This window comes from Vipera ursinii (genome assembly GCF_947247035.1).
Source record: "Vipera ursinii genome assembly, chromosome: 4".
Lineage (NCBI taxonomy): Eukaryota > Metazoa > Chordata > Lepidosauria > Squamata > Viperidae > Vipera > Vipera ursinii.
Window position 1 is genome coordinate 20906913 of NC_139514.1, and position 26953 is coordinate 20933865.

Genomic DNA, 26953 nt, shown 5'->3' on the forward strand with positions numbered 1-26953 from the left:
CAATTTCACTCCACATAGAAAGCTGACATTTCCACTCATTAAACTAAATGGGTATGCCAGTGGTAAATGTCCCAAAAGTTTAATAAAATGCCTTCTTGTAATTTAAAGCCACACAGTGCATGGTAACATTAATACTAGTATTAACTTAAATTGAACAAAATCCTAGTTTTTTATATACACTAAAAGTTGAAAGGGTTTTTTTCAACTACAAAGGTAAACCTTGTAGGGTAGGCAAGGCAGGTTGTATGATATGCATAAGTTCTGGCACCTTTCTTTCTTTCTTTCTTTCTTTTTTTCAAAAAAAGCACTGATCAAGACTTACTTTATTTATTTATTTATTTATTTATTTATTTATTTATTTATTTATTTATTTATGTATGTATGTATTTATTTATCATTTATTATTGGTCTATAATTTCTGACGTCTTAAAAAACAACCAAAAGCAGTATGGAAGATAAACAATTTAGACTGCAGTATGGAATTGTCCTTAGGCTGCAATCCTGCATGTCAAACACTCCATTCCAGATGAAGTGCAGCTGTTGAAGTGGGCTGGAGCTGACAAAAGCTTATTCCTTTTAATAAAATTATTTATGCAGAAAAGGGCCCAGATTTCCCCTATACTGTAGATAGTTTTGCAGAAGATGGGCCAATGCTTCAAACTTCTGTAAACTGAATCTGATTGAGCTACACTTTTATTATTAATAGCATAATAATGAATAAAGCATTCAATATTTAAAAGTTCTAAGAGTACAGATGGTCCTTGACTTAAGTTCATAATTGACCTGCCCAAGTCAGCACCCCCAGTAGATCCGCTGTAACTTCAAATGGTTGCTAAGTGACTGGTAAGTCAAGATCTACTTATGCCTCAGATATATGAAAGATGTACATAAAGCACCTCTATGTCCTGGCTGAATTCTTTATACAGTGGAAGTTTTTGTGGCAACCAATTTTGAATGACAACACTGCATTTAGTCGCCTCTTTGAAAGTCATAAATTAGTTATTTCTGTGCTTTCTGGGGTATTCCCCCCCTTTTGATCAATCATGTCTGATTCTTGGAGTCTGCCTGGACAAACCCATGCAGTTTTCTTGGCAAGGTTTTTCAGAAGGGGTTTGCTATTCCTTCCTTCCTTCCTTCCTTCCTTCCTTCCTTCCTTCCTTCCTTCCTTCCTTCCTTCATTCCTCCATTCCTCCTGTTGAGAGTAACTGAGTCAAGATCACCCAACTGGTTTTATTTCTAAGCAGGAACTAGAACTCATAGTTTTCCAGTTTCTAGCCTGGTGTATTAACCATTACATCAAACTGGGTCTTGCTTTCTGTTTAAATGGCAGTAATAAAATTGATGATGGTTTCATTACGTTCAGCACTGGATAACTGCATAGTACAGTTGCAACGAGAAATTATCTGCAATACTGAGTAGTTGTTAAGTATGAATTCTGCCCGGATCTTCAAGAAAAGTTGGTAGTCAGAACTAATAGTTTCCACGAATTACTACTGAATTGAAGCAGAAAGTCAGCAGAAGAGTGCACTCAAGAGAAAAATTAATATTGCTTCAAATAAAAATTGAAACTTCTGTGCCCAATGAGAGATCATTTTATACAAAGAGGGAGGGGAATTTCACATTCCTGTTACTATCTGCAGGTTTCCACTTGAAATCCTACAGTATTTTGTGCAGAATAAAATTAAACTGATAACAGATACTACATTTGATCTTAAGACCAGAGAGCGATGAAGATTAATTAAGTTCAAAATTTGGTTCCTGAATAGAATATAAAATAATTTAAGGGTCCTTTGAGCACAGCATTTCCCTTTATGAAAAAGAGATTGTGGTACAGGCTGTGAATGTTTCAAAGTAGAAAGAACAAAAATATTTTGTCAATTTCAATGGCTTCAAACCTCAGGAACTGATGACACAAGTCTCAGAGAAGGTGAAGTTAACAGCAGCAGGAATACTTGAACTGCATTTGAAAACCTGCAGAGGTCAGTACAGTAAAAATAAAAATCTCCAAGAACCTAAACAAAAAACATCTATAAGGGAATCCCAAAAAAGTGCTTTTTTCAAAAAGCAACTGGACTTCGTTTTTTCCTTGAAAATGTTTTGCTACCCATCCAAGAAGTTTCTTCAGCTCTTCACTGAAGAAGCTTCTTGGATGAGAAGCAAGATGTCTTCAAGGAAAAAACAAAGTCCAGTTGCCTTTTGAAAAAAAAAACACTTTGGGGACAGCCGTGACCTGGATGACTGAGAATCTCCAGACATCTATGAGGGAAGATTCTGGAATTCACAGAGCAGTGAACAAATAAGACTGGGTGGGCAACTACGGCCCCTTTACAACCTGTGGACATCAACTCACTAAATTCCTGAGCCAGCACAGGTAGTAAAGGAGCCATAGTTGCCCACCCCTAATCTAGAAAATATATTGAAAACATTTAACAAGGAATAATGTCTAGCAATGAAACTGGTGGTCATAACAAATTTAGTTTCGTTGCCTTGAACAGGGCCAGTAAATAAGTTTGACAAAAAATAACTGCTCTGCTCATGTGACTCTTAAATTGTTTTATACTCTATTGATTTATTGTTTATTTATCAAATTACCAAACTTTTTAATACAATATATTAGTTTAATATGTTAAAGTTTATTTATGAATGCTTACAAGTAAGAATTAGTTTGAATAAGCAGCACTGGATCCAGCTTGCAGTTTCTTTGATACTTCTCATTGACTTGTAAAATGGCTGACAGAAAAAGTTGCCTGAGATGGGCAGTAAATAAGTTTGATAAACAAACAAACAAACAAATAAGTTTCTCCTTCAACAAGACTGAAAGAAGCCCATTCTTTTTCCTGGCCATCTACTTAGTTTTCCCATTATTTCAGGAACATTTTCAAATTGGCTGATATAAAAGCATCTTGGATAATGAGGATGATGACTTCCAACCTTATACAGGTATTTCTCAATTTAGTACCATTCATTTACTACCCAAAGTTACAATGGTACTGGGAAAAAGTGACTTATGACTATTTTTTATACTTGTGACTGTTGAAGCATCCCCAGGGTCACATGATCAGAATTCTGACAATTGGCAACTGGTTCATATTTCTGTCAGTTTTGGTGTCCTGGAGTTCTGTGATCGCCTTTTGCGACCTTCTGATATACAACAGCATTGAGCGATTACTTCATTTTTATTTGTTCTTGACTGCAACCTCTTAAAGTATCTACATAATTATATATATATATATATATATATATATATATATATATATATATATATATATATATATATATATATATATATATATATATATACATTCAGGTTTTTCCCCACGTAGAATTGAAGGTATAAGAGCAACGTTTCGATGAAATCTCATCCGTCATCCTCAGGCTGGTGGCTTCAGCTTCGTTCTTCGTTCTCCCAGAAGAATGAAGCTGAAGCCACCAGCCTGAGGATGACGGATGAGATTTTGTCAAAACGTTGCTCTTATACCTTCAATTCTACGTGGGGAAAAACCTGAATGACCGAAGATCTACATACAAACACCCGCAAAAACCTCAGAAAACATATATATATATATATTTAATTTGCAATTGTCAACATTATTTTTTTTTAAATTTGGAATGGATTTTGGCAATCTTTCAGTTTGCAAAATGAATCAAGAGATTCCGTCATAAAATTCCTAGCCTAGAATTAGTGGGCAGTAACTCTAGGATGGTAAGTAGATAGGCACATTCATGCCTATTGAAAGTATGTTAAATGAATGCAGTGGTGGTTATTCCTAGGTACATTGGTACAGGATTGCAATAGAATTGTATAGCATTGCAATCAGAGCTCTGAGAAATTGTTCAAAAATAGATTTACAATGGTTTCTATAGTCTAAGACATATTTGTAGTTTACTTGAAAAGAAAACCGATGTCCTTGGAGACATGCAAATAAGTATAAATTTAAAAAGTACTTTTCTTGATGATGGGAGGAATTCCAGGTAAACATCAGAAACATGACTGTTTCAGTGGACTGGCAGTTCTGAGATGATGAAATTTTCAGGGATTCCAGTTGCTATCATTTGTCAATCCTGTTCCCAAACTGATGAACTTCAGCAACTGCAGTTGCAGAGAGATTTATTTCTGAAATTAATATAGAATCTGTGTTCATTATCACATATATCTTCAGCTGGACTGGATGGCTGTTCTTAAAAATGCCTAGCTTCCTTTCTAACAAAAACACCTAAATTAGAATATATATATATATATATATATATATATATATATATATATATATATATATATATATATATATATATATATATATGCATCTTTGGTTATTCGGGTTTTTCCCCGCGTAGAACTAAAGGTGTAGGGGTGACGTTTCGACGGAATCCCATCCGTCATCATCAGGCTGGTGGCTTCTGCTTCCTTCTTCTGGGAGAATACACACACACACACACACACACACACACACACACACACACTGCTCAAAAAAATAAAGGGAACAGAAAATAAGACATCCTACTATGAAATACAGTACATTGTGTTGTTTAAGTGTTCCCTTTATTTTTTTGAGCAATATAGCTAAACTTTAAAAAGCAAAAGCAAAACTTAAGAATGTAGCACTTTAAAAGCCCAGAGATGGGAATCAAGTGGTGCGCAAATTTAATACATACATACAGTACATATGTACATACATACATACTTCGATTCAGTGCAAAACCTATTCTTGTAGGTTACTTATTGACAGATTCTTTCAGAATATCTATTTACCAATGCAATTCACCAATGAAGATATGGAAGTTACAACTGCATATAAATAAATTCTAAGCTTGTTATATTTAACTTTTGACTAGGGCTTGTTTTTGTTTTGTTTTTTTCTTATTGTGCCATGGCCATTTGTTTAAGATAGGATTCAGTATAGAGCAGAAATCCAGAAAATGAGTTAATCTCAATAAATAGGTTAAGCATGTTGGGCAAACACAGCTATTGTAATTGTTTCTTTATCCATCTTTTCCCTTTTATGAATGCTCCATTGAAAGAAAAAGGTAAGAAGAAGTGGGACTGCAACAAAAGAATGTAACAACATCTGCATCCCATTCCCATTCATCAGTTGGGTTGACGGCATAAACCAATCTGTAAAGGAAAGCAGAATAATCCAGATTCAAAACTTGTTTTTTTTTAATCTCATGCCAGAAAATTAATAGTAATAAAGTTGTTTTCAAAAGAAAGAAACTTCTCACCTTCTTGGCATCTGCTTAGGTATAAGCTGTTTCTGTTGACTAGCTTATTTTAATCACTCAATAGAACTGGAGCTGTGCAGAACTATAGCTCCCAGCAGAGAATGGGGAGCCAGCGGTCAAACATACTAGGATTCATAATTCCAAAAGATATGGCATACATTCTCAAGTAAGTCAAGCAAATTGAGTATAAATAGCTTGATTCATGGAGATTGCAGGGAAGTGTTTTATAAAATAAAGTGTTTTATAAAATAAAATAAAATAAAATAAAATAAAATAAAATAAAATAAAATAAAATAAAATAAAATAAAATAAAATAAAATAAAATAATAAAATAAAATAAAATAAAATAAAAAATAAAATAAAATAAAATAAATAAAATAAAATAAAATAATAAAATAAAATAAAAAATAATAAAATAAAATAAAACAATAAAAAAAAATAATAAAATAAAATAAAATAAAATAATAAAATAAAATAAAATAAAATAAATAAAATAAAATAAAATAAAATAAAATAAATAAAATAAAATAAAATAATAAAATAAAATAAAATAAAATAATAAAATAAAATAAAATAAAATAAAATAAATAAAATAAAATAATAAAATAAAATAAAATAAACAATGGCTCTGGTTTGTTTGGGGGGTTCTCTCTGGAGGTGTTAAATTTACAAGTCCAGAACTAAAATTGCTTAGGGACACGTCTGTGGAGGTGTCAGGACCGTCCCAAAGGTGCTTTTCCAAAAGGCAGCTGGATTTTGTTTCTCAGAAGAAGCTTCTTGGATGAGAAGCGAAACGTCTTCAAGGAAAAACAAAATCCAGCTGCCTTTTGGAAAAGCGCCTTTGGGGTCGTGAAGGGGCGGGGAAGAGATGGATTTTCTTCCAAGCCGCTGACGGCCTTGGCTAAACCGCTGGCGGCGATTCTGTTTTTGCCGGCGAGCGAGCGAGCGAGCGAGGGGAGACGCGCTGTCAGCGCGCAGCCAAGCGTCCGGACTCTGCCGGCTAAAGGAAAAGCGGGCCAAGAAGAACCGGCTCCCGCTTTTCTCCAGAGGCGAATAGCGGGCGCTGACGGGGCGTTTCCCTCCTACGCGATGAACGAAGCTGCGCCGACCGGACGAAAAAACCCGCGCTTGTTGCCGGACGAGCTGGTTCGGGCGGCGAGGGAAGGAAGGGGAGGGACCGCCGCCGGAGGGAGGCTGCTGAATCCCGGGCGCGCTCGACGGTCTCCCCGGCGGGAAAAAAAGGGAGATGCGATGACTCCGCTCGCCCTCGTTCAGCCCCCCGAAGAGGACGCCCGTGGGAAGATCAGGTAAAAGCCCTCTCCTTTCTGCCACGCTTGGCTTTTTTCTAGCGGACTTCTTGAGGAGCCAAAAAATAAAAAAAAATACACTCGGAACGAGCGAGTTTAAGGCTTGCGGGCGAGCGGAGAAGTCGTGGGTTCCTGGTTGAGGATGCGGTGAGATTGAGGAGAGTTAACGACATTCTAGGGCAGGGGTCTTCAAACTTGGCCCTTTTATGACTTGTGGACTTCAACTCCCAGAATTCCTCAGCCAGCAAAGCTGGCTGAGGAATTCTAGGAGTTGAAGTCCACAAGTCATAAAAGGGCCAAGTTTGAAGACCCCTGTTCTAGGGCTTCACCTCGGGAGGCACCAAGATTGTAGATGCCCCACCTCTCCAGCGGGACCTTCTCTATTCCTGCCTGCTCCTCAACCCGAAAATCCTGGTTCCGGATTTGGGGAATGCTGATGTACTCCAAACTCATTTCCAGTCTTTGTACTTACCCTTCATTAAGGTGCCATGTCCAACTTTGCTACTTTTTTATTTCTCCTTTTGTCCATGGAGCTCCAGAAGTTGAAATGATTCTGCTCCTCCTTTAACAATTCACCTTCTGGCAAACCTGTTGGTCAATTGGGTGGCCAGTTCTCTTAAGCCAGGGGTAGGCAACCTTGGGTCTTTTATGACTCGTGGATTTCAACTCCCAGAATTCCTGAGCCAGCTGGCTCAGGAATTCTGGGAGTTGAAGTCCAGGAGTCATAAAAGAGCCAAGGTTGCCTACCCCTGGCTTAGGCCAAGCCCTCCCATCTGGTTCTGTGGCTACATTCCCCGTACTGAGTATCTATGGCAGACATGTCAAACACAAGGCCCGGGGGCCGGATCCGGCCCACAAAGTGGTTTCATGTGGCCCACGAAGCCATCCTGGAAACAGTGAGGGAATGGCCCCTACTGCCTTGGCCCTGGCCCAGAGACCCTCCTTTCTGCCAGAGACCCTCAGATCTGTCCCACTCCTGCCCAGGCCCCCATAGGCACCCTTGATGCGAACGATGTAGAGTTGGCCATGCCCATCCAGTAGGCCATACGCACTCTAGCCACGCCCACCCAGTAGGCCACGCCCACCCTGGCCATACCCACCCAGCCCCCTGAGAGCAACCGCAATGCTGATGCGGCCCTCAATGAAATTGAGTTTGACACCCCTGATCTATGGGAATGTAACATTTCCCTTTTCTAAGTATTTTAGTCTCCTTAAAAACATCGCATGAGGGGTAGCACCTAGCAGCTGATCCTGAAAATGTTAAGCAAGCACAGACCCCTTTACAACTTGAATGGAGACCAACGCAGAATGCCAGAGCTGTAAACTAGATTAGAAAAATCTGTGAAGAAGGCAAGGGCAAATCTAAGTTGCTTCCAGGGAAGCTACATATACCTATCCACAGTATGCCTCTTCTGATATATAAGGTGAATGAAAGTTAAGGAAATTTTAAATTCTTAACTTTGAATTTCTTCATTTACATATGATAAACAGTGTAAAATAAATATAAAAAGCTGAAAATATGTATCTCAGATGTACAGTGAGAGATAATATTTGTTCTGTACCAGCCTACTACCAGCCCTGCAGAAAAGGCAGGGACAACCCCTTTACAAACGGCAAGAGGCTGGAACTAAGCCTGCCAAATTTATTAACATAAAACAGAGCAAAACAAGACACGAACCATGAAACAGGAGCTATTCAAACGGTTGCCTTCAGCAAACCAGCCCTCCCACGCATTCCCCTTTTAAACAGTTCAGGGCGTGGCTTCTCTCTGCCTCCTTCCGAGGTGCCCCATTGCCTTCCTCTGTTTACTCCTGATTGACTGCTTCCTGCGTCGGGCGTCCTTGAACAGGGCCAGCTGTGGGACATCTTCATCCACGCTGTCAGGCTCACACAGCTGGGTCTGCGTCGTAACCAGATGGGAGGGGCCTGGCTGAGGGCTTTCATCAGCAAGCTCTCCAACACCCTCAGCAACCTCTCCAACACCCCCCTCCTCCTCCTCTGAATCATCCAACCCAACTGCCGAACCCACAGGCTGACCCTGAATCACAACAATATTGTTCAATGCAGGAGTCCTCTATTATACCATTAGCATCCGTGACAGAAGACCATCAGTTTAATACCTCCAGGAAAGAGAGAAAGACCACCGTCTTCTGAGCCCTATTTCCACTGTCGAAGAGTTGTTCCTATGTGGAACTTTTTCCAAATGTCCAATCAAAATTGATTTCTTCACTGTTTCAATACATTATTTCCTTTGTCCTCTCTTCTGGAACAAGTCTGCTCAGTTCTGCCCATCTTCTGCTTCTGCCATCCAGATACTTGCCATTCTCACACACAGTTTTCTCTCTTCTGGTTAAGCCTACCCAGCACACCCATAAATCACTTTTTTTCCAGGCCACTTATTACTGTGATTGCTTTTATCTGATACATTCCACTTCCTAAATTGTGGCATCTTTTTTAGATTATTTCAGAAAATTAAATTAATGTCACAGAAGAGAGCCTTGAAATTAGTGCGGTGTTACCCTCACGTAATTCATCATATCTGGCAGTTATCGTCTTTAAAGCCCTACATGGCGTGGGTCCAGGATACTTGAGGGACCATCTCACCCCAATGGAACTGGCCATCCCCATCCATGCCAGCAGAGAAGGCCTGCTGCAGACTCCATCGTTCAGGGAATTTGGGTTTGTGGGGTCCAGAGAAGAGCCTTCTCTGCAGTGGCTCTGACCCTTTGGAACATCTTGCCCCCAGACTGGCTGCCATCCTCTTGGCCTTTCATAAGGGCTTGAAGACCTGGCTCTTCCTCTTGGCTTGGGCACTCTATGGGAAGTATCACCAATAGTACATTTCACTCCTCCCCTGTACATTCTGTTTCCTCTCTCCCCATCTTTGAGTCATAATATGTATTTTAATCAGCACTGTTGAGGTTACCTTCCCCAACACCACAATATCCAGTTTTAGTCCTTGGCTCTTTTAGCCAGTTCCAAAGGCTACTAAATGGAAGGTGGAACCACACCAAAAAGGAGCCACAGTTTGCTCACTCTTTGGAAGCCTGGTCAAGTAGAAATAAAGACATTTTGTAGACGAATCACTTTTGTTTCGGCTTCCTCTCTAATGCCAGGACAGTGAAAAGTGGGATGCAGCTTTTAGTTTAGGTTTTTTTTTCTTAATTTGTCCATACAGTAACTTTGCTTTTATTTTTCTTTCCCACTATTCCCAAAGAAAGGGAAATAAAATGCAACAGGGTTGGCATCCTGTTTAAATAGTGGGTCAGAAGAATGGTAGTCTTGTGTTGTTTTTTTCTACAAGCCGTGCTTGCACTTGTGTTTCCTTGCATTTGCTGTATTTTATTGCATTTCCTTGTTTCAATTATTTCCATAATATTGACATGCATGTAGATTTGTGGCATCTTTCAACACTACCTTTCACCGCAGCATTTTTCTTCAGATGAAAACATGTAGGCATTTGTGTATGATTCTGTAATCTGAATTTGTTTTTTATTATAGAAAATAAATGTTGTGAGATATGAACTATATCACTAAACAGAAATACTTTAAGTTGACTAGGCAGTTGAAACTGTTAATCTAGGAGAAGCCAATGTGTTACTCAACAGAAATATAAGAGCTCTTTTTAATACCCATATTAGGGCAAGACTGAAGCTCATAAAATACTGAGGAGGTTTTCCAGTTATCCAAAACTCATTTAGCAATCCCTAAGCTTTCTTTTTATTTTTGTGAATTGAACGTTTTGGCTAATGTGATTAAAACATGTACTTTAAATTCCTTATCTTTGCAGGATTTCCAAATACGTCAAATTTGGGTGGCTGGCATAGAATGAGGAGACTGGGTAACTTTTATTAGTCTACTCTTTTTGAATAAAATTAGTTATTTATTGAGTGCAGGCAGTTTTTCATTAAAATTGCTTTTATTTCCAATATAGCTTAATACTATGGCGATTCTTCTTCTCCCAAGTGGAGATGTTAAAAATTCGGTTTAGTTACAGGTAGTCATTGATCTGTGACAACAATAGGAACTGGAACATTCATTATTAAGCAGTGTTTCAGGATCCAGTTTGAGTCTTTGCTGGAGCCCATCCTCCAGAAAATTCTCTCTCCAGAATGTGTGCCCTGAGCTGGTCTACACATTGTATTTATATGATGCTCAGTTGTTTGTGGGTTTTAATTGTTAGGGTGTTAAAAGCCTGCTCTTAAGTCATTAGTTGTTGTTTCCTGGTTCGCAGTGCCTTGTCTCCTAAGTGCCTGGTAAGCTGGTAATAAATCAAAACTCCTGTTTATGGAGATTCTCAGTCATCCAGGTCATGGTTGTCCCAAAGGTGCTTTTTTTTCAGGAGGCAACTGGACTTTCTTTGAAGACATTTTGCTTCTCATCCAAGAAGCTTTCTCAGCTCTGACTGGATGGTGGGGAATGGAAGGATTTGCAATAGTGGCGAATAGCTGTAGCTCGGGTATAGGATGAGGGTGGAGGTTTGTTCTATGAGCTTGTGGGTTGGTTTCTGAACGTTTTATTACCAGGCTAGGTAACATCTTCAGCAGCATTTAGGGGATGTCTGTGTCAGTGCTCTTCTGGTTATTTGAAGGTTATCTGTATCCTCAGGGTCACCTGAGTAGTCCAAATGCGGGTGGAGCCTTCTTGGCTGCAGGATGTTTTCTGCCCTGTTCCTGTAGTTTACAAGATTTTCTGGAAATCTCCAAACCTCCAAATGGCCCAAACAAGTCTCTGGAAGAATGCAAATGGCCAGCTGTCTGCAAGGATTATAAATCCTTCCATTTCCCACCATCCAGTCGGAGCTGAAGAAACTTCTTGGAGGAGAAGCGAAATGTCTTCAAAGAAAAACAAGAAAGTCTAGTTGCCTCCCAGAAAAAAAAGCACCTTTGGGACAGCACTCCTGTCGACTGACAAGGTGCCCATTTCCCAGGCTTCAATTGTTAAGCAGTTGTTGTCATAAAGCGAGGCATCACACATGATTGCATTCAATTTTGCAACCTTTTTTGCCACGGTGGTTAAACAAATCATCATGGTTGTTAAGTAAGATATCATGTGATTGCAACCTGTAACCTTCCCTGCCAGCTTCCCCATTGGCTGGGCTTGTCAGGGGTGAGCTGGCAAGGCTGCAAATAGCAATCATAGGACTGCAGGATACTGCATGCATTGTAAATGTGCAACAGTTGCCAAGTGTCCTAATTGCTATCGTGTAATCATGGGGACACTGCAACACTTTTAATTGTGAGGACAGGTTGTAAATCACTTTTTTCAGTGTCACTGTGTCTTCAAATGGTCACTAAACAAATGGTCGTAAATCAAAGACTATCTGTACTGTTGAAAGAAGATTGTTGAGACTTATTGATGTTCTGTAATTTGGGATATATTTATAGGACAGGATTCTTTCATATGCAGATGCAATATGCCACTCAGATGTCTGATTGTAGAAAGGTGCGCTCTGTTTAGTTGTTTGCCAGCAATTAGAGATATATAAACAAATAGACAATAGAATTGGCAGGAATAAATCTTCCTTGTAGCGTATCATCAATAGCAGAAAAGAGTGCTCACCAGTCAGTCAACCAATTGTTGGAGCAAATCACACTATAATTTTCCTGCTGCTAATGGAAGTAGAAAAACTGATAAATTGTTGACAAAGGAATGATTCTTGTGTTTCCAATGTCCTTCTTAAAAATGCTGTATGTATGTATATGTACGTATATGTATATGTATGTATGTATGTATGTATGTATGTATTTATATGTATTTCTGAGAGAAAAGAAAATTTGTACTTGAATGTTGATAACTGTGCGCAGTTTCCTTCCTTCCTTCCTTCCTTCCTTCCTTCCTTCCTTCCTTCCTTCCTTCCTTCCTTCCTTCCTTCCTTCCTGTTTTTATTGTGTTTTAAAGATGCTGTATATAACTCTTGTGAACCTTCCAAGTTGGGTTTCTTAAATAAAGACTATATGAGTTTCTTCAGTAAATAAATGTTTGCAACCCCTAGCCCAGCCCTTTGTACATTGCTCCAAACTGAGAAGGTTTCTCACTATTAGCCATTCTTAATATAACACAACAGGAAAATTATAAAATAGTTTTGTAAGTTGTAGGGTAATTGCATTCAATATATATTTCAGTTAAATCACATATAGTTTTTCTCCAGGGTTTACCTACTTCTTGGTCTTGGTTTTATCCATTTTGGAGTAAGCATATACTTTACTTCTAGAGACCAACTGCATGTTTCTGCTTCACCAAAAGTTGTGTGCTGCTGTTGTACATGTACAACAATCTCTGAACTTTTATTTTCATAAATTGAATATGAGCAAAATTAAGTCTTTTCTTTTCTTTTCTTTTTAATAGCTAACAGTTCAGTAGGATTTTTCCCCTCTTCAGAGTAGTGTGAGTAACATTCCAATAAGAGGTGTATACTATTCTGAAAATACAAATTATACCCGGCCTTTCACCTCCTAAAGCATTAGTGCAGCACCAGCTAGTTTGGCATAGAGTAAAATTAGCCCTGTCTGTGCCGCTAGTGAAAGGGGGTGGAATGTGAAATGTGGCCAAACATGTAAACAAGTTGAGCCACGCCTAAAATATTTTCCACTGTGGGTACAAGTGTAGAAATACATTGTCAGGCTGAAGGCGTTTCATCCGAGTTAGATCTGCAGTTTCTGCTGTTGTTTAAAATCTTCCAAGGTAAGTCTTTTAGGCAAGCATTATTTTGCATAGGTATTATAAATTATAAAACAATTAATGTAAAGGATTAATAGACTGTTTTAAAAAAAACCCTATGATAATTCTTTCAATTTTGCCTTCCCCCCCGCCTAACATTAGATTGTTATTATATTAACTTGAAACACAATACATAAGTTATTTTTGTAGTTCAGATTATAGTAACTATGTAAATGCGGCAACATCTGACGCTAACTTTGTGTCCTTGGCATTACATATGTGCAGTAAAATAAATAGCAATATCGTAATAACAAATGTTACTTCTTTGGTGGGACAGTATGCTTTTAATGCAATGAGCTGCCTCTTTGCCTTGCTGGTTTCTCTGGTTTTTTTTTGGCATGCTCCAACTGAAAGGCTGATCTTTTATGGAAAAAAATGATCATGTTACTTAATAATGGGTGCTTCTGCCATATAAGGGCTTGAGTATAAAATCATATGCTTTCAGTTGTCTCCTTCTGGAGACTGCATGTTTGTCAGTCAACTATCTTGAAAGATGCAGTAGCTACGCTTGAGTCCCACAAATACTTGTTACACTTTAATATTATAATTTAAGGAAAGTTGTTCTCATAAGTGGATCGCTATTCCTGCATTAGGAGTAATCTAAAGAACCGTCTCTTCATGTGGCACCCTCCAGATTTATGTAAATTCATCTGGAACCAACTGGGGTCGTAGGGAAGTAGCTTATCATTTAGATTAATTATTTATTTTTTAAAATGCTACTCCATAACTAATTTTTGTTTGGACACTGTCAGTAAATTGAATATTTAGGACCAGATTTGCAGTATTTAGGGCTGCAGTGTGCCTATAGATTCTTCCCTTGATGCCAGCAAGTCTCTCTGACCCATTATCATTTATACCTATTATTCCATCTATATCAGATCCCAGGAAGGCCGACTGCTTATCCCAGTCAGCCCTATATGTCAGTTTCTGACATATAATTATTGAATACCAAATAGATGCGCAAAACAGACATATGTATACTATACTATGTATACTAGGTGTACTGTGGCCCTAATGTTTTGCCTACAGAATGAGAATCAGGTTCTGTGATCTAGGGACAGAAATAGGTAGATTACTTCTTATCAGAATATATTGTTTCCAGGAGACTATATTAATTAGGACAGTTTACTAATTTTAAGATTATTCAATAGAGATAAAAAAGCAGAAATGTATCCATATATGCATGTGATGGATCATTGATTGGTTATTTGCCACCAATTTGGTATTGGCTTCTTAGTGATTACATTGATAGATTTTTCTCCAGGATGATCTGTCCCAGCTTGTCCCTTCAGGTCCTCCACTGGTGTTCCCATTACTGGTATAATTACTGGAATTGGGTATGTGTAGTTTATTGAAGAGAAGAACTAGGGGTGACATGAGAGCAGTGTTCCAATATCTCAGGGGTTGCTACAAAGAAGAGGGAGTCAAGCTATTCTCCAAAGCACCTGAAGGCAGGGCAAGAAGCAATGGATGAAAACTAATCAAGGAGAGAAGCAACCTAGAACTAAGAAGAATTTTCCTGACAGATTAATTAATCAGTGGAACAACCTGCCTTCAGAAGCTGTAAATGCTCCAACACTGGAAGTTTTAAAGAAGAGATTGGATAACCATTTGTCTGAAATGGTATAAGTCCCATCTAACTCTATTTATTCTATTCTCTTCTATTCTGTTCTATTCTCATTAAATGAAATTATATAAAAAAATTATTAATCAATAATGCCTCACTATTTTGTTTGGAAGGTCATCAGCTTGCTAAATTCTTAGCTCTTAGAAATCTACTTTTAATTATTAGATGTTCACTTTTCAAATTTGAAGTAGAATGCCGTTTGAAATATTTAATTTTGGTTAATTATGTCCATTTTTCCCCCTGTAGCAGATGGTACGTGAAGAGTATATTTCAGCAACACCAGGTACTGACATACAGAGACCAGAACCTCCATATGTCTACAATGTTGGCATTTATGGCTGGAGAAAGCGCTGCCTTTATATATTTATCCTCCTCTTGATCATCATTCTAGTTGTGAATGTTGCTCTGACAATTTGGATTCTTAAAGTAATGTGGTTTTCATCAGTAAGTGTTCTTTTTCCTTGAATTGAGTTTTGCTGTTGCTTTTGCTTATATTCTTGCTGTCACCTTTAAGGTTTTCCCAGTGATGGTGCTTTGTAAAATATCCTTCAGTCTATTTACCCTAGAGGAATTTTGGAAATAATTTTCAGATCCTGGGGAATACCTATATAAAAATCAACAAAAATACAATAACTTCATAATACAATTTATTCCTAATCTACAGGATCCACATTTTACATTTACAATAACAAAGTGACAGGCCAGCAACTAGATACATATAGAGATGGGATAGATCTGTGCTCAAGCTATAGATAGATAGATAGATAGATAGATAGATAGATAGATAGATAGATAGATAGATAGATAGACAGACAGACAGACAGACAGACAGACAGACAGAACACAGATGCTCTGACAAGTATCTAGTTTTAACGTAGTTATTTGCAGCAAATAAAGGTATTTCCCCCTGCTTCTAATTTCAGTAGATGAGTTTCTATATCACACCATCTTTATGTGTTTTTAGTTTTAGTTTAGCCTGATATATGAAATCCCACCCCCTCAGCTATGTACTTTTCAAATCACAGTACTGCTAATAGTCAATCATTTTGGTTTGTTAACCCATATTTTAAAAAAACATCACTTCATGTGATATGTAATCCTAGCCAGAAGCTGCAATCTTAAATATACTTTAGGGTAATTTGTATTTAACTCAGCATTATCATGCTTTGAATTGTGTTCATTGATTTGTATTACTTGAAATTCATTCTTTAATTCTTATGTGACTTTGTAATTTCTGAATTAGTTATTGAGATGCTTCATGTAGTGCAATGCTCAAATATCTAAATTCTTAATGGGAGAGATAACCATGTAGATTTAGTTGCATGCCAGCAATCATGAATATATGATTCCATTTCAAATAACAGCAACGTATGATTAACCCAAAAGGAGAAGAGGAACAAATGGACCACTTTTAGCTTTTCTGTTATGCAAATTATATTTTTTTTCTTGCTTTTTGAAGAGAGCTTGTGTATACATTGCTGGTATATGGATTGGAGAAGACGTCTTTGTGTGCAGATGGCTCTCATGAAAACCTTGTGTGAAAAAATGCTTGTTATGATAATCTTTTTTCCATCCATAACATATTTATCTTCTGACTTTCTTTTTCATTAGGGTTGTACTTCTTGAATAAATCATGCAGTATTTGGAAAAAATAAATGTGGCATCTTTGAAAACAATTTGACAATGTCTTACACAACTAATATTTAAAATGTGTTTTGTATTTGCAGTCTGGAATGGGATACCTACAGGTTAAATCTGATGGGCTTCATCTAGAAGGAGAGTCTGAATTTTTATATCCATTACATGTCAAAGAAATTCACTCCAGAAGGGTAATGATGCAATGTTATGCACAGCTATTTGTAGATAAATCCCACTGATTTTAACAAGGCTTATTTCTGAGTTAATACACATAGAAATGTGCTATGGTTTGTCATATTGGAAAAAAGTCATATTTACTAGAGTTATGCAAAGCCTGTTTTGATTTGATAGAATTTCAATAAAATTGGCCCTACAAAGCCATTTTGCTTTGAAATTGAAGCAAAGACCTGATTCAAAGCAGCAATACATACCACATGACTAAAAATACTTCAGGGTGTTTACTTTGAAGCACATCACAGATCTGATATTTTTTCTGCTTATTCTGGCATTGTTCCAGAATATTCAGTTCTATAATTTCTTTCCATTTCAACAAATATACACAAAGAATTTATTGGATGATAGCCCCCCAAGCATCATTGTAAGGAATTCTAATTAGCAGTCCTGCTAATCATATCATATCATATCATATCATATCATATCATATCTATCATATATTGTATCAGATTATATCATATCTCATTGTAAGTTATGGAGAATTGGAAAAGAGTGCAGGTATTTATTTTTCAGTAAGGTCTAGCCAAATGTCTTAAATATTTACATTCTTTTTTCTCTTAATCCTAGGATTCACCCTTACTTTTGCAATCTTCTCATAATGTGACTTTGAATGCACGCAATAGTGATGGAAATGTCACAGGCAGATTAAGTGTAGGTAGGTGTAATATATTTTTCTTTAGTTTGGATTTTGAAAGGTTTATATCCAAAGAAATGAATGTGTTTCTTATTATGAGCTCATATACTATAGCATATATATTGTCTAGATATGCCAATTGACCTGGATACTCAAATACTTGAAATAAAGAAAAATAATTTTACGTCATTATCAAAAAATGAATATATGAATAATTTGACTTCAATTATAAATCTCTTTAGTGATTCAGTTCCTAGGAAGATACGAATATCCAATTTATGTAAATTATAAAAATATTGTTTAGATATAGATACATTAAAAATACAGCCCTATTTGGATGAAAGATTCTGTGTAAAGAGACAAGATGCTGCCTATTAAGGATTTAATTTATCAGATCTGGAATTTTAATTTAGCTTACTTTGTCCACATTGTATATATTCACAAAGAGCTATATTTATATTTTTGCATGCTGGATCTAAAGTATTTTTCTTTCCGTTTGGTTTATAACATTCTGCTTTTTCTGATCAAATCAACCAGAAACTGAGAACATAACCAGATGCTAACCTTGCACTGTAGTTCAATATATGTATCGACCGATCAATGTAATGAGTTAATCACAAATTACTGAGCATAAGATAACAAATTTAATTTCCTAATTAGATAACTATATGTTGCATCATTGAGGATGCGTACTTATGTATTTTAAAGCTTCAGCAAAGAAAGTCCATTTTATAATGTTTTTTCCTTTTTAGATCCAGACATGGTACAGTTCCATAGTCCACAATTTCAGATCAACTCTATGAATCTCAATGAAAAGCCACTTTTTACAGTGCATGATTAGATAACTATATGTTGCATCATTGAGGATGCGTACTTATGTATTTTAAAGCTTCAGCAAAGAAAGTCCATTTTATAATGTTTTTTCCTTTTTAGATCCAGACATGGTACAGTTCCATAGTCCACAATTTCAGATCAACTCTATGAATCTCAATGAAAAGCCACTTTTTACAGTGCATGATGATGACACTATGATTGGTACAGAGAAACTTCGAGTCACAGGTTTGTTTGCAAGTCTAAAACTACAAAAACTGTTATTTTGAAAATGAAGACTATAATCTGAAATTGGTTATATAAATAACAGTAATCTGTTATTTTAACAATTTAAAGAGAATATTGAATATTTTATTACTCATATTTTTAGCTAAAATGTTACATTAAAATCTTCAAAACTGTATTTTACATTGAGGTCTAAACATATTTATTTTGATTAATTGGTAATTATTTATTATTAGCAATTAATATTTAACTAGATGGTAAGCAGCATCTGTAAAAAAAAAAGAAAGCTAAATATGGCCAGATGTTGGAAGACCAATGGTTATACTGGAAATCTGGAGCAAAAAAAACTTATCAGAAGAAGGAAATGACAGAGCATTTCTGCTCTGTTCCTAACAAAATTATGGGATGTGGAAGTAGACAGAGTAAGACAACATTACTCAGTTTAATACTGAGATTGTAAAAATCATTGATTTGGCTGATGAGTAAAGCACCTCATTGAATTATTTGTACAACCTATTGAATGACCTAGTGTGAAAGACGTGTAAGATCTTTGGATCTGACAATACTGCACAATTTTTGTTTTGGGAACTAGCTTCTGTTTTTGTGAACCAAGCAGATTTCATCACCTTTACCTTACTTCTAAAACTTTGTTTACTTACTTGCAAATTGGCTTCTGAGGATTGGGGAATGGTGTAGCAAATGTGCAATTGTCAAATGCCAGTAGGACTTCATGAGAAAAACCTCTTAACAGTCTCTTAATAAGGGATCATAATATAGGTTGGTAGGCTGAAGTGAGCAGTGAGTGAGCAAAAATATGGAACTGAAGAGGTTACAGTTGTCTGCTTCACTCCCTAAACCACATAGAGAACACATTGTGGTTTTCAGCCAAACAAGTTTACATATAGGTTAACATAGTTCCATATTAGCCAACAGATAGAAAATGGTCAAGAGGACTAGCAAATGGGGAAGCCCTTATACAGGAAGTCTTCAATTTATGAGCCTTTGTTTAACAAATTTTTAAAGTTATAATGGTCTCAGAAAAAATAATTTGCTACCTGCACTTGTTCTTAACAACCATTGCAACAACCGTCAGCTATGTGATTGCAATTGGGGCACTTGGCAACATCTTGCATTTAAGACCAGTTGCAGCATTGTGCAGTCATGTGAATTTCTGACCTTTTTCTCTTTTTTTTGCCAATTTTGAGGGGGGAAAAACTGTTGGGGAAGCTGGATTCATTTAATGACCATTTGATTGGTTAACAACTGCTGTAAAAAAGATTGTAAAATCAGGTCCAACTCACCTTACATTAGCAATAACTTACAATGGAAATTCTGGTCATAAGTCAGGGACTATGTATAAGTTACAAACAGTTATTGTTATCCAGTAGGTAGATTGCTCCAGTTAGGTTATCCCTCTAACCAGGATTTTTACTGCCTGGTAACTTCTATATCTAATAATTCTTCTCCATACATCTAATTTTTCATTTCAGTTATGTGAATATTTCATTTTGAATGTATAGGTTTAACGGCTTGTAAGGGATGCGGTGGCTCAGTGGGTTAGGTCGCTGAGCTTGTTGATCAGATGGTCGGCAGTTTGGCGGGTCGAATCCCACATGCCGTGTAACAGAGTGAGCGCCTGTTACTTGTCCCAGCTTCTGCCAACCTAGCAGTTTTAAAGCACATAAAAATGCAAGTAGAAAAATAGGGACCACTACGGTAGGAAGGTAACAGCGTTCCGTGCGCCTTTGGCGTCTAGCCATGCTGGCCACATGACCACGGAGTCGTCCTTGGACAAGCGCTGGCTCTTCGGCTTTGAAATGGAGATGAGCACCAGCCCCTAGAGTTGGAAATGACTAGCACGCATGTGCGGGGGAAACTTTACCTTTACCTTAAACATGCTCAGCAAAACCTCCAAAGCCCACAGTGTTACATTAGAACCTCAAATATTTAAACCAACCCAAATTATTATTATTATTATTATTATTATTATTATTATTATTATTATTATTATTATTATTATTATTATTATTATTATTATTATTTTATTTGTATACCGCCCTTCTCCCGAAGGACTCAGGGCGGTGAACAGGGCAATACATGTTAAAAGACAAGAATACAAAAATTAAAAGAGAGTAAACAAGATGCCCAAAAACTATAACAATAAGTTAAAATACATAAAAAGCAATAAAACCCAAACCCATCATCCATCAGGCCAGGCCAGCTTGTTCAAGCAGGTAGGTCTTTAGATCGCGCCGGAAGGAGCGAAGGTCAGGCGCTATCCGGAGCTCAACCGGAAGATGGTTCCATAAATCCGGCGCGCCCACAGAGAACGCCCTCCCCCTGGGGGCCACCAATCGATATTCTTTGACCGGTGGCACCTGAGGAGGCCCTCTCTGTGGGAGCGCACTGGGCGGAGGGAAGTTGATGCCAGCCGCAGGTGCTCCCTGAGGTATTCCGGACCCATGCCATGAAGGGCTTTGTAGGTCATTACCAGCACCTTGAATCTCACACGGAAGACAACTGGGAGCCAATGCAGCTCACGGAGCAAGGGTGTAACATGGGAGTATCGGGAAACTCCCAACACAACTCTCGCGGCTGCATTCTGTACCAGTTGGAGCCTCCGAGTGATCCTCAAGGGCAGCCCCATGTAGAGAGCGTTGCAGTAGTCCAAACGAGAGGTCACGAGCGCATGAGTGACCGTGCGCAAGGCCTCCCAGTCTAGATAGGGCCGCAACTGGCACACCAGGCGAACCTGGGTGAAGGCCCCCCTAGTCACATTTGCTATATGGTCTTCTAAAAAAAGCTGTGAATCTAGGAGGACTCCCAAGTTGCGAGCCCTATCTACGGGGGGTAATAACTCACCCCCCGTAGAAAGAGATGGAATATTCTGAATATCCCGAGATGCCGGTACGCACAGCCACTCAGTCTTGTCAGGGTTGAGTCGAAGCCTGTTCCTCCCCATCCAGACCCGAACCGCCTCCAGGCAACGGGACATCACGTCAAGGGCATCACTGGGGTGGTTTGGGGTCGAAATGAAAAGCTGGGTATCATCAGCATACTGATGATACCCAACTCCAAAACCACGAATGATCTCACCCAGCGGCTTCATATAGATGTTGAACAGGAGAGGCGAGAGGACCGACCCCTGAGGAACTCCACAAGCGAGAGGCCTCGAGGTCGACCTCTGTCCCCCTGTACTCAAAATATGGTGGAATCTTAGATACTTAAAAGACCGTAGGTACTCTGAATTAGCTTTGGATATTTTGTTGGGTGGTTATGAAAAACTTATTTTCCAGTAGTAATGCACTTAATTTGACACTTAAAGTGACAATCATTTGTCTTTTTTCTGCTTCAGGTCCAGAAGGTGCCCTTTGCGAACATTCTGTACAAACGCCCCTTGTCCAAGGTGTGGGAGATGATGTCAAAAATCTAACACTTAAGTAAGAATATCCCTCCGAAATGAGTAAACATTTATTATTTATTTCATTTTTTTGCTGTATTCCTCAGTAAAGCTAGAGTTGTAGAGCAGTAAGATGATAAGTAATCAGTAACATACTGAAGAAGAACCCAATAGGAAAAGGATTACTAGGGAGAAACAAGGAATCAAACTCCATATTATCACATTATTTATTGCAAACTAATTTAAAGACTAACTACGTAATATTACAGATAATACGATCAGCTCCCAATTGGCCATGTATATAGCATTGAAAATATCAACAAAAAGGATATCCACAACTTTGAGAACTTTAACACTAGCAAGAATGGTCAGTATTGGTGAAATAATCATGTTCTCAAGATCATCTTCCACCTTCATATTGTATAGTAAGACAGCTAAAGAAGCAATCTGAGAACGCAGTGCCACTAAGACATTGCCAAAATCTCAGGAATCCCTTGCACCGAATTACAGAAAAGGATGCTTACTGTGAAGGCATCCATGGTGCAAATGCTTTAAATGCAGATGGGGGTATTTTAATCTCATACAGATATGTCTTTGGCTTTCAACCATTCATTTAGTGACCATTCAAAGTTATAACAGCCCTGAAAAATGTGATTTACAACCAATCCTTACAACAGCTTCAGTATCCCCATGGTGATGTGATCAGAATTCAGGTGCTTGGCAACAGAAATGTATTTATGAGAGTTGCAGTGTCCCGGGGTCATATGATCACCCTTTGCAACCCAGCCAGCCAGCTTCTGACAAGCAAAGTCAATGGGGGAAGCCCCGATTCATTTAATGACCACGATTCACTTAATAACTGTAGCAATTCCCTTAACAACAGTGACAAAAAAGTCATAAAATTGGGGTGACTCACCTAACAACTGCCTTGCTTAGCAACAGAATTGTGATCCCAATTGTGGTTATATAGGTAAATCAAGGACTACCTGTAATCCTTCTTGTGATCCTTATTTACTTTAAAAGAATGTGTTCTTTTATACATTAACTAAACCAAAGTGAAGACTGCTAAGGAACCAGATGACTAAGAACATTTTATTTAATTTAAACCAAATAGGATCACATGGTGTCATATTAAAACTAATCCCAAAATACAGAATGGGTGTGAATGATTGTTTATATACTTCTTGTAAGATTTAAAGAAGTTGATTCCATGAAACAGCAGATAAATATAAACAATGAATCTTCACTGTTGGAAACCATGGGGACAGTGAATGAAGATACTTCGGTATCATTTCTATTCCATAGTTGATTCATATTTTCTAAGATTCAAATGGGTATTTTTCCCCCTCAGCTCAAAATTGTTGCTTGTTGTTTGCCAATTGACAAAAAAAACTGTGCTATCTTGAAAAAATGTTCCATTCAGAGAAAACATCTATTAGTTTTTGTAACATTCCTGTACTAAAAAGCAAACCAAATCGGTATATAAAACCAAGTCACCTTTACAAGTTCACCTCTACAAGTTGTTTTCTTAAAGTATATAGAAGTACTGGTATTAATTGTCCCTTAGGAATCCATTGGGCAGAAGCTGGATTATGCACAACTTCATTGCATTTAAGTTTGCAAGCAACCTAGCAAACATATCAAAAGTTTTGTGGTTCTTTTCTGGCACTTTCAGGCATTACATATTGTAATGACTGTTGTCAAATGTTTTTTTAAAAAAAATAGCAAATAGTTTTACTTGACATTTGAGATTTATTAGTTGCGAATTAATTTGTGGATAGGTTTTAAAAGATTAGTAATTACCTCAGTGCAACAGACATCGAATGCAAAGAGTAAAAGTCTTGTTGTTGTTATATAATTTGTCAAAACTGTAAGATGAAGTAAATGGTGCAGGATGTGTCATTTACATAATGACATTAACATGGCTGATGTACTTTCCAATTAAATGGACAATTGGGAATAATTGATTTTAAATGCCAGCTAGTCAAAAAGGGGCTTTCACTGTTTCCAAATATACAGTACATACAAGCCTCCAGGAGCTGCACCTCTTGTCTTATTATAGCAAATTATGTAATTTGAGTCTAGTTTCTAAAAAGGGATGTTTGACCCTTTGCAATCATAGAGTTATTCAGGCAAGCCAGATAGACCAGCTGTTTGGGGAATTCTGGGAACTGAAGTCCACACATCTTAAAGTTGGTCGGGTTGAGCACCACTGCTATACACAGAATATGATTCAGGCTCCCATTGATCAGGCTTGCAATACTTCCTAGGAAAATTAATATTCAGATTAAAATCCTACCATAAGAATTTAAGATGGCAGGATGACATCACTCTGAGGAAATCTGCCTCCAGAATCACTTTGAAAACATTATTATAAAACCCAGTTGTTTTTTTTATTTGGATTGAAGAAGAAAATACTTTTCTTTTTTATAATATTAAGATTACTCTTCTTATGATTGGTTTCAGACTTGAATCACCAACACGGTCTCTCACCATGAATGCTCCAAGAGAGGTTCACATCAAAGCAGAAAATGGAGATGTTATTGGACTCTCTCATTTGGATATCACATTCCATAGTACCAATGGCATGGTGAGATGTTAAAGTTTTATTTAAGATCAATACATTTCCTGCTCACAGTTGGTATTCAAGGGGTGGGGGGTTGCCGCATGAGTCAAACTATTAGTTTTAGTTCCAATAAATAAAGACTACTATGGCCTTGGAAAGTTCAGGTTTATGATAAAGGCTATTTGATCCTTTAGAAATTCTGTTATTTCTATATTTTTATAATTTATATAAAGGCTCACAATATTCTTAGATCATTATCAATGTTAACAAAATGCAGGAAGAAAAAAGAGGAAACTTAGTATACAAAGGGATTTTTCCCACCTTACTGTCTATTTAGTGTTATTAATTTCCTACGTTAAAATCCTTACTTTTTCAAATGTTTCATGTCTCAGAAATCCTTACATTTCCTGCACAGGGAGATTTGAAAGAATATCAGTTTCAGCACAAGATTCCTGTTTTGCACAATTTGATTGAGCAATACAAAGCCATGGTAATGCTGGGTGGAGAGACAGTGAGGGAACTTTAAAAGATGGCTAGATGCAGGTATGGGCAGTCCTTATAGTGCTCTGCAGGTGTTTGTCACGTGCTTGGCAACTGCCAATAGTACCAAGTATAGCATGCTGTGGTGCAACTTGACTGGATAAGCACTGGTGTGTGCACAGATCCATATTTGTTTCATTTGAGTTTGTTCCTAGTACTTTTTTTCCTTAACACTTGGATACCCAATATGATGTCAGCAGAACTTTCTTTGGAATCCACCATGCATCATCTAAGCCCCACCTGATTTTATTTTTATGTACTTTTAAACAAACACTTTTAAACAAAAATTAATTGGAAAGCTAATACTAAGTAGAGCAAAGCACCAGACTCAAGCAAATCCTTTATTTTTAAGAATGCTTCTGAATCTCACAAATGAAAGTAGCAGAAGATTTCATTCTTTATAAAAAGCCAGTTAAAGGGTAGAAGTAAATTAAGGTGACTGGAAGGCTAAAGGGGAACAAATTCACCAGTTTGTCTTCTGGTAAATTAATATTTTGTAACCAGTGACATCAATTGCAGTATCCAACCTATGAAACTGCACATCATCTTCTTAAATTCCCATATAAACCCCCTGACCCCCAAAGAATCTCTGCTTTACCAAGAAAAGCACCCTGGATGATGGCCTAGAAATGCATTAGAAATGTGTAATAGAAACTTTTTATGTATATCACGCATCATGCAGCCAACAAAACATGCTGATTGGAATAGCAATTGACTTTCAGATTAAGAATAGAGAAGATTGTCTTCTTAATATACTAAAATAGAAGACCTTGACCCAAACACTGTTCCTCAGACTGACATGTTAGCTGTGATTAAAAAAGCAGAAAAAATATACTTTTTTTCTCTCAACTCCTTGAAGAAATGGTAGACATGTTTTAAATAAATGAAAGTAGCAGCATGCTGAAATGGTTACAGTTTGGGACACATTTCTTTGGGTTAACTAAAGGGTCAATTTGAAATACTTTCCAAGCTTTGAGGCACAACCTAAAGGAGACTTTCTTCAACAATTTGACAGTGTTTTCAGAGTGGTTTTCCAGGCTATATTTAAAACATTTTTAGCTCATTAGGACATATTGAATAATGTAAAGGAGACTTTGAACTTTCATTTGCAAATTCATAGGAAAGCTTCCATTAAATTGCTCAGTAATGAATCAAAGGAAAGAGTGGGCTGACTGTAGCAGTGGTTTTTGAACATTTTTCCTTCCTAATATCTCTCTTCTTTTTAGACTGAAGTTGTTACTGGGGGTATATTTGAAAACAGTTGGATATTTCTACCTGGTAAATGTTGTACAGCAAGAGATTCTCTCTGTTAACAGTAAAGCTACAAAATAGATTGGTGTGCTTTTTCCTTGCAGATCTTCGATGCTGAAAATTTGCTACTGCCAGATTTACTTCAAGGAACAAATGGAGAATCTGAGAGATCTGAAGGACTTTATGAAATTTGTGCTTGCCAAGATGGAAGGTTATACTTATCCGTGGCTGATACAGTTTCTACTTGCTTACAATACAGTCATAATTGTCAATAAAGCACCAGAACACACCTTGATATTCTTTGGCATTCTTGCTTGGTTTGTAAAACCATCAAGTGGAAGATTAGGATAATGTAATTTAATTGTTTAGAAAACATGAATGATTTTAGGTTTTATCAGATATCAGGTATATAAGCATATGATTTGTCATTTGTAGCTTGAATTCCTTCTTTCCCTTCATCTTAAGTTTCTTGATTATATTATCTTTTCTGCTTTGTGACTTTGGCTTCTTTGTAAGTACAAGTAGTCCTCAATTTATAACCATGGGACTGGAATTTCCATTGCCAAGTGATGGGTCATTAAGTGAGTCACAACTGATTTTATGAGGGGTTTTTGCTGTGGTCCTTACGCAAATCATTGTGATCATTGACTTACTTGTTGGAAGGCCCCTGGGAAGATCTGATCCTGGATTATAAATACATGTTGGGGACCAGGCACCCGAATTTTGATCATATGACCGCTGGGACACTGCAACAGTCTTAAGT

The 26953-nt window shown here is 37.4% G+C and overlaps 1 protein-coding gene across 4 annotated transcripts; it reads left to right on the forward strand.

Annotated features, from left to right (window-relative positions):
- The first annotated feature begins 5936 nt into the window (after positions 1-5936).
- Positions 5937-26667, forward strand: SGCG (sarcoglycan gamma). 4 transcript variants are annotated; one of them, XM_083361932.1, is made up of 8 exons: positions 5937-6524; positions 15118-15315; positions 16599-16700; positions 17311-17398; positions 18311-18436; positions 21789-21873; positions 24300-24423; positions 26295-26666. In XM_083361932.1, the coding sequence occupies exons 2-8, from the start codon at positions 15121-15123 to the stop codon at positions 26463-26465; spliced, it is 891 nt and encodes a 296-aa protein (XP_083218058.1). In that variant the 5' UTR covers positions 5937-6524; positions 15118-15120; the 3' UTR covers positions 26466-26666. The 4 variants fall into 4 exon arrangements, with proteins under 4 accessions (XP_083218058.1, XP_083218060.1, XP_083218057.1 ...); XM_083361934.1 differs by having other exon boundaries at positions 6366-6524; positions 15121-15315; positions 26295-26667; XM_083361931.1 differs by lacking the exon at positions 5937-6524 and adding an exon at positions 13106-13208 and having other exon boundaries at positions 26295-26665.
- The last annotated feature ends 286 nt before the right edge of the window (positions 26668-26953 follow it).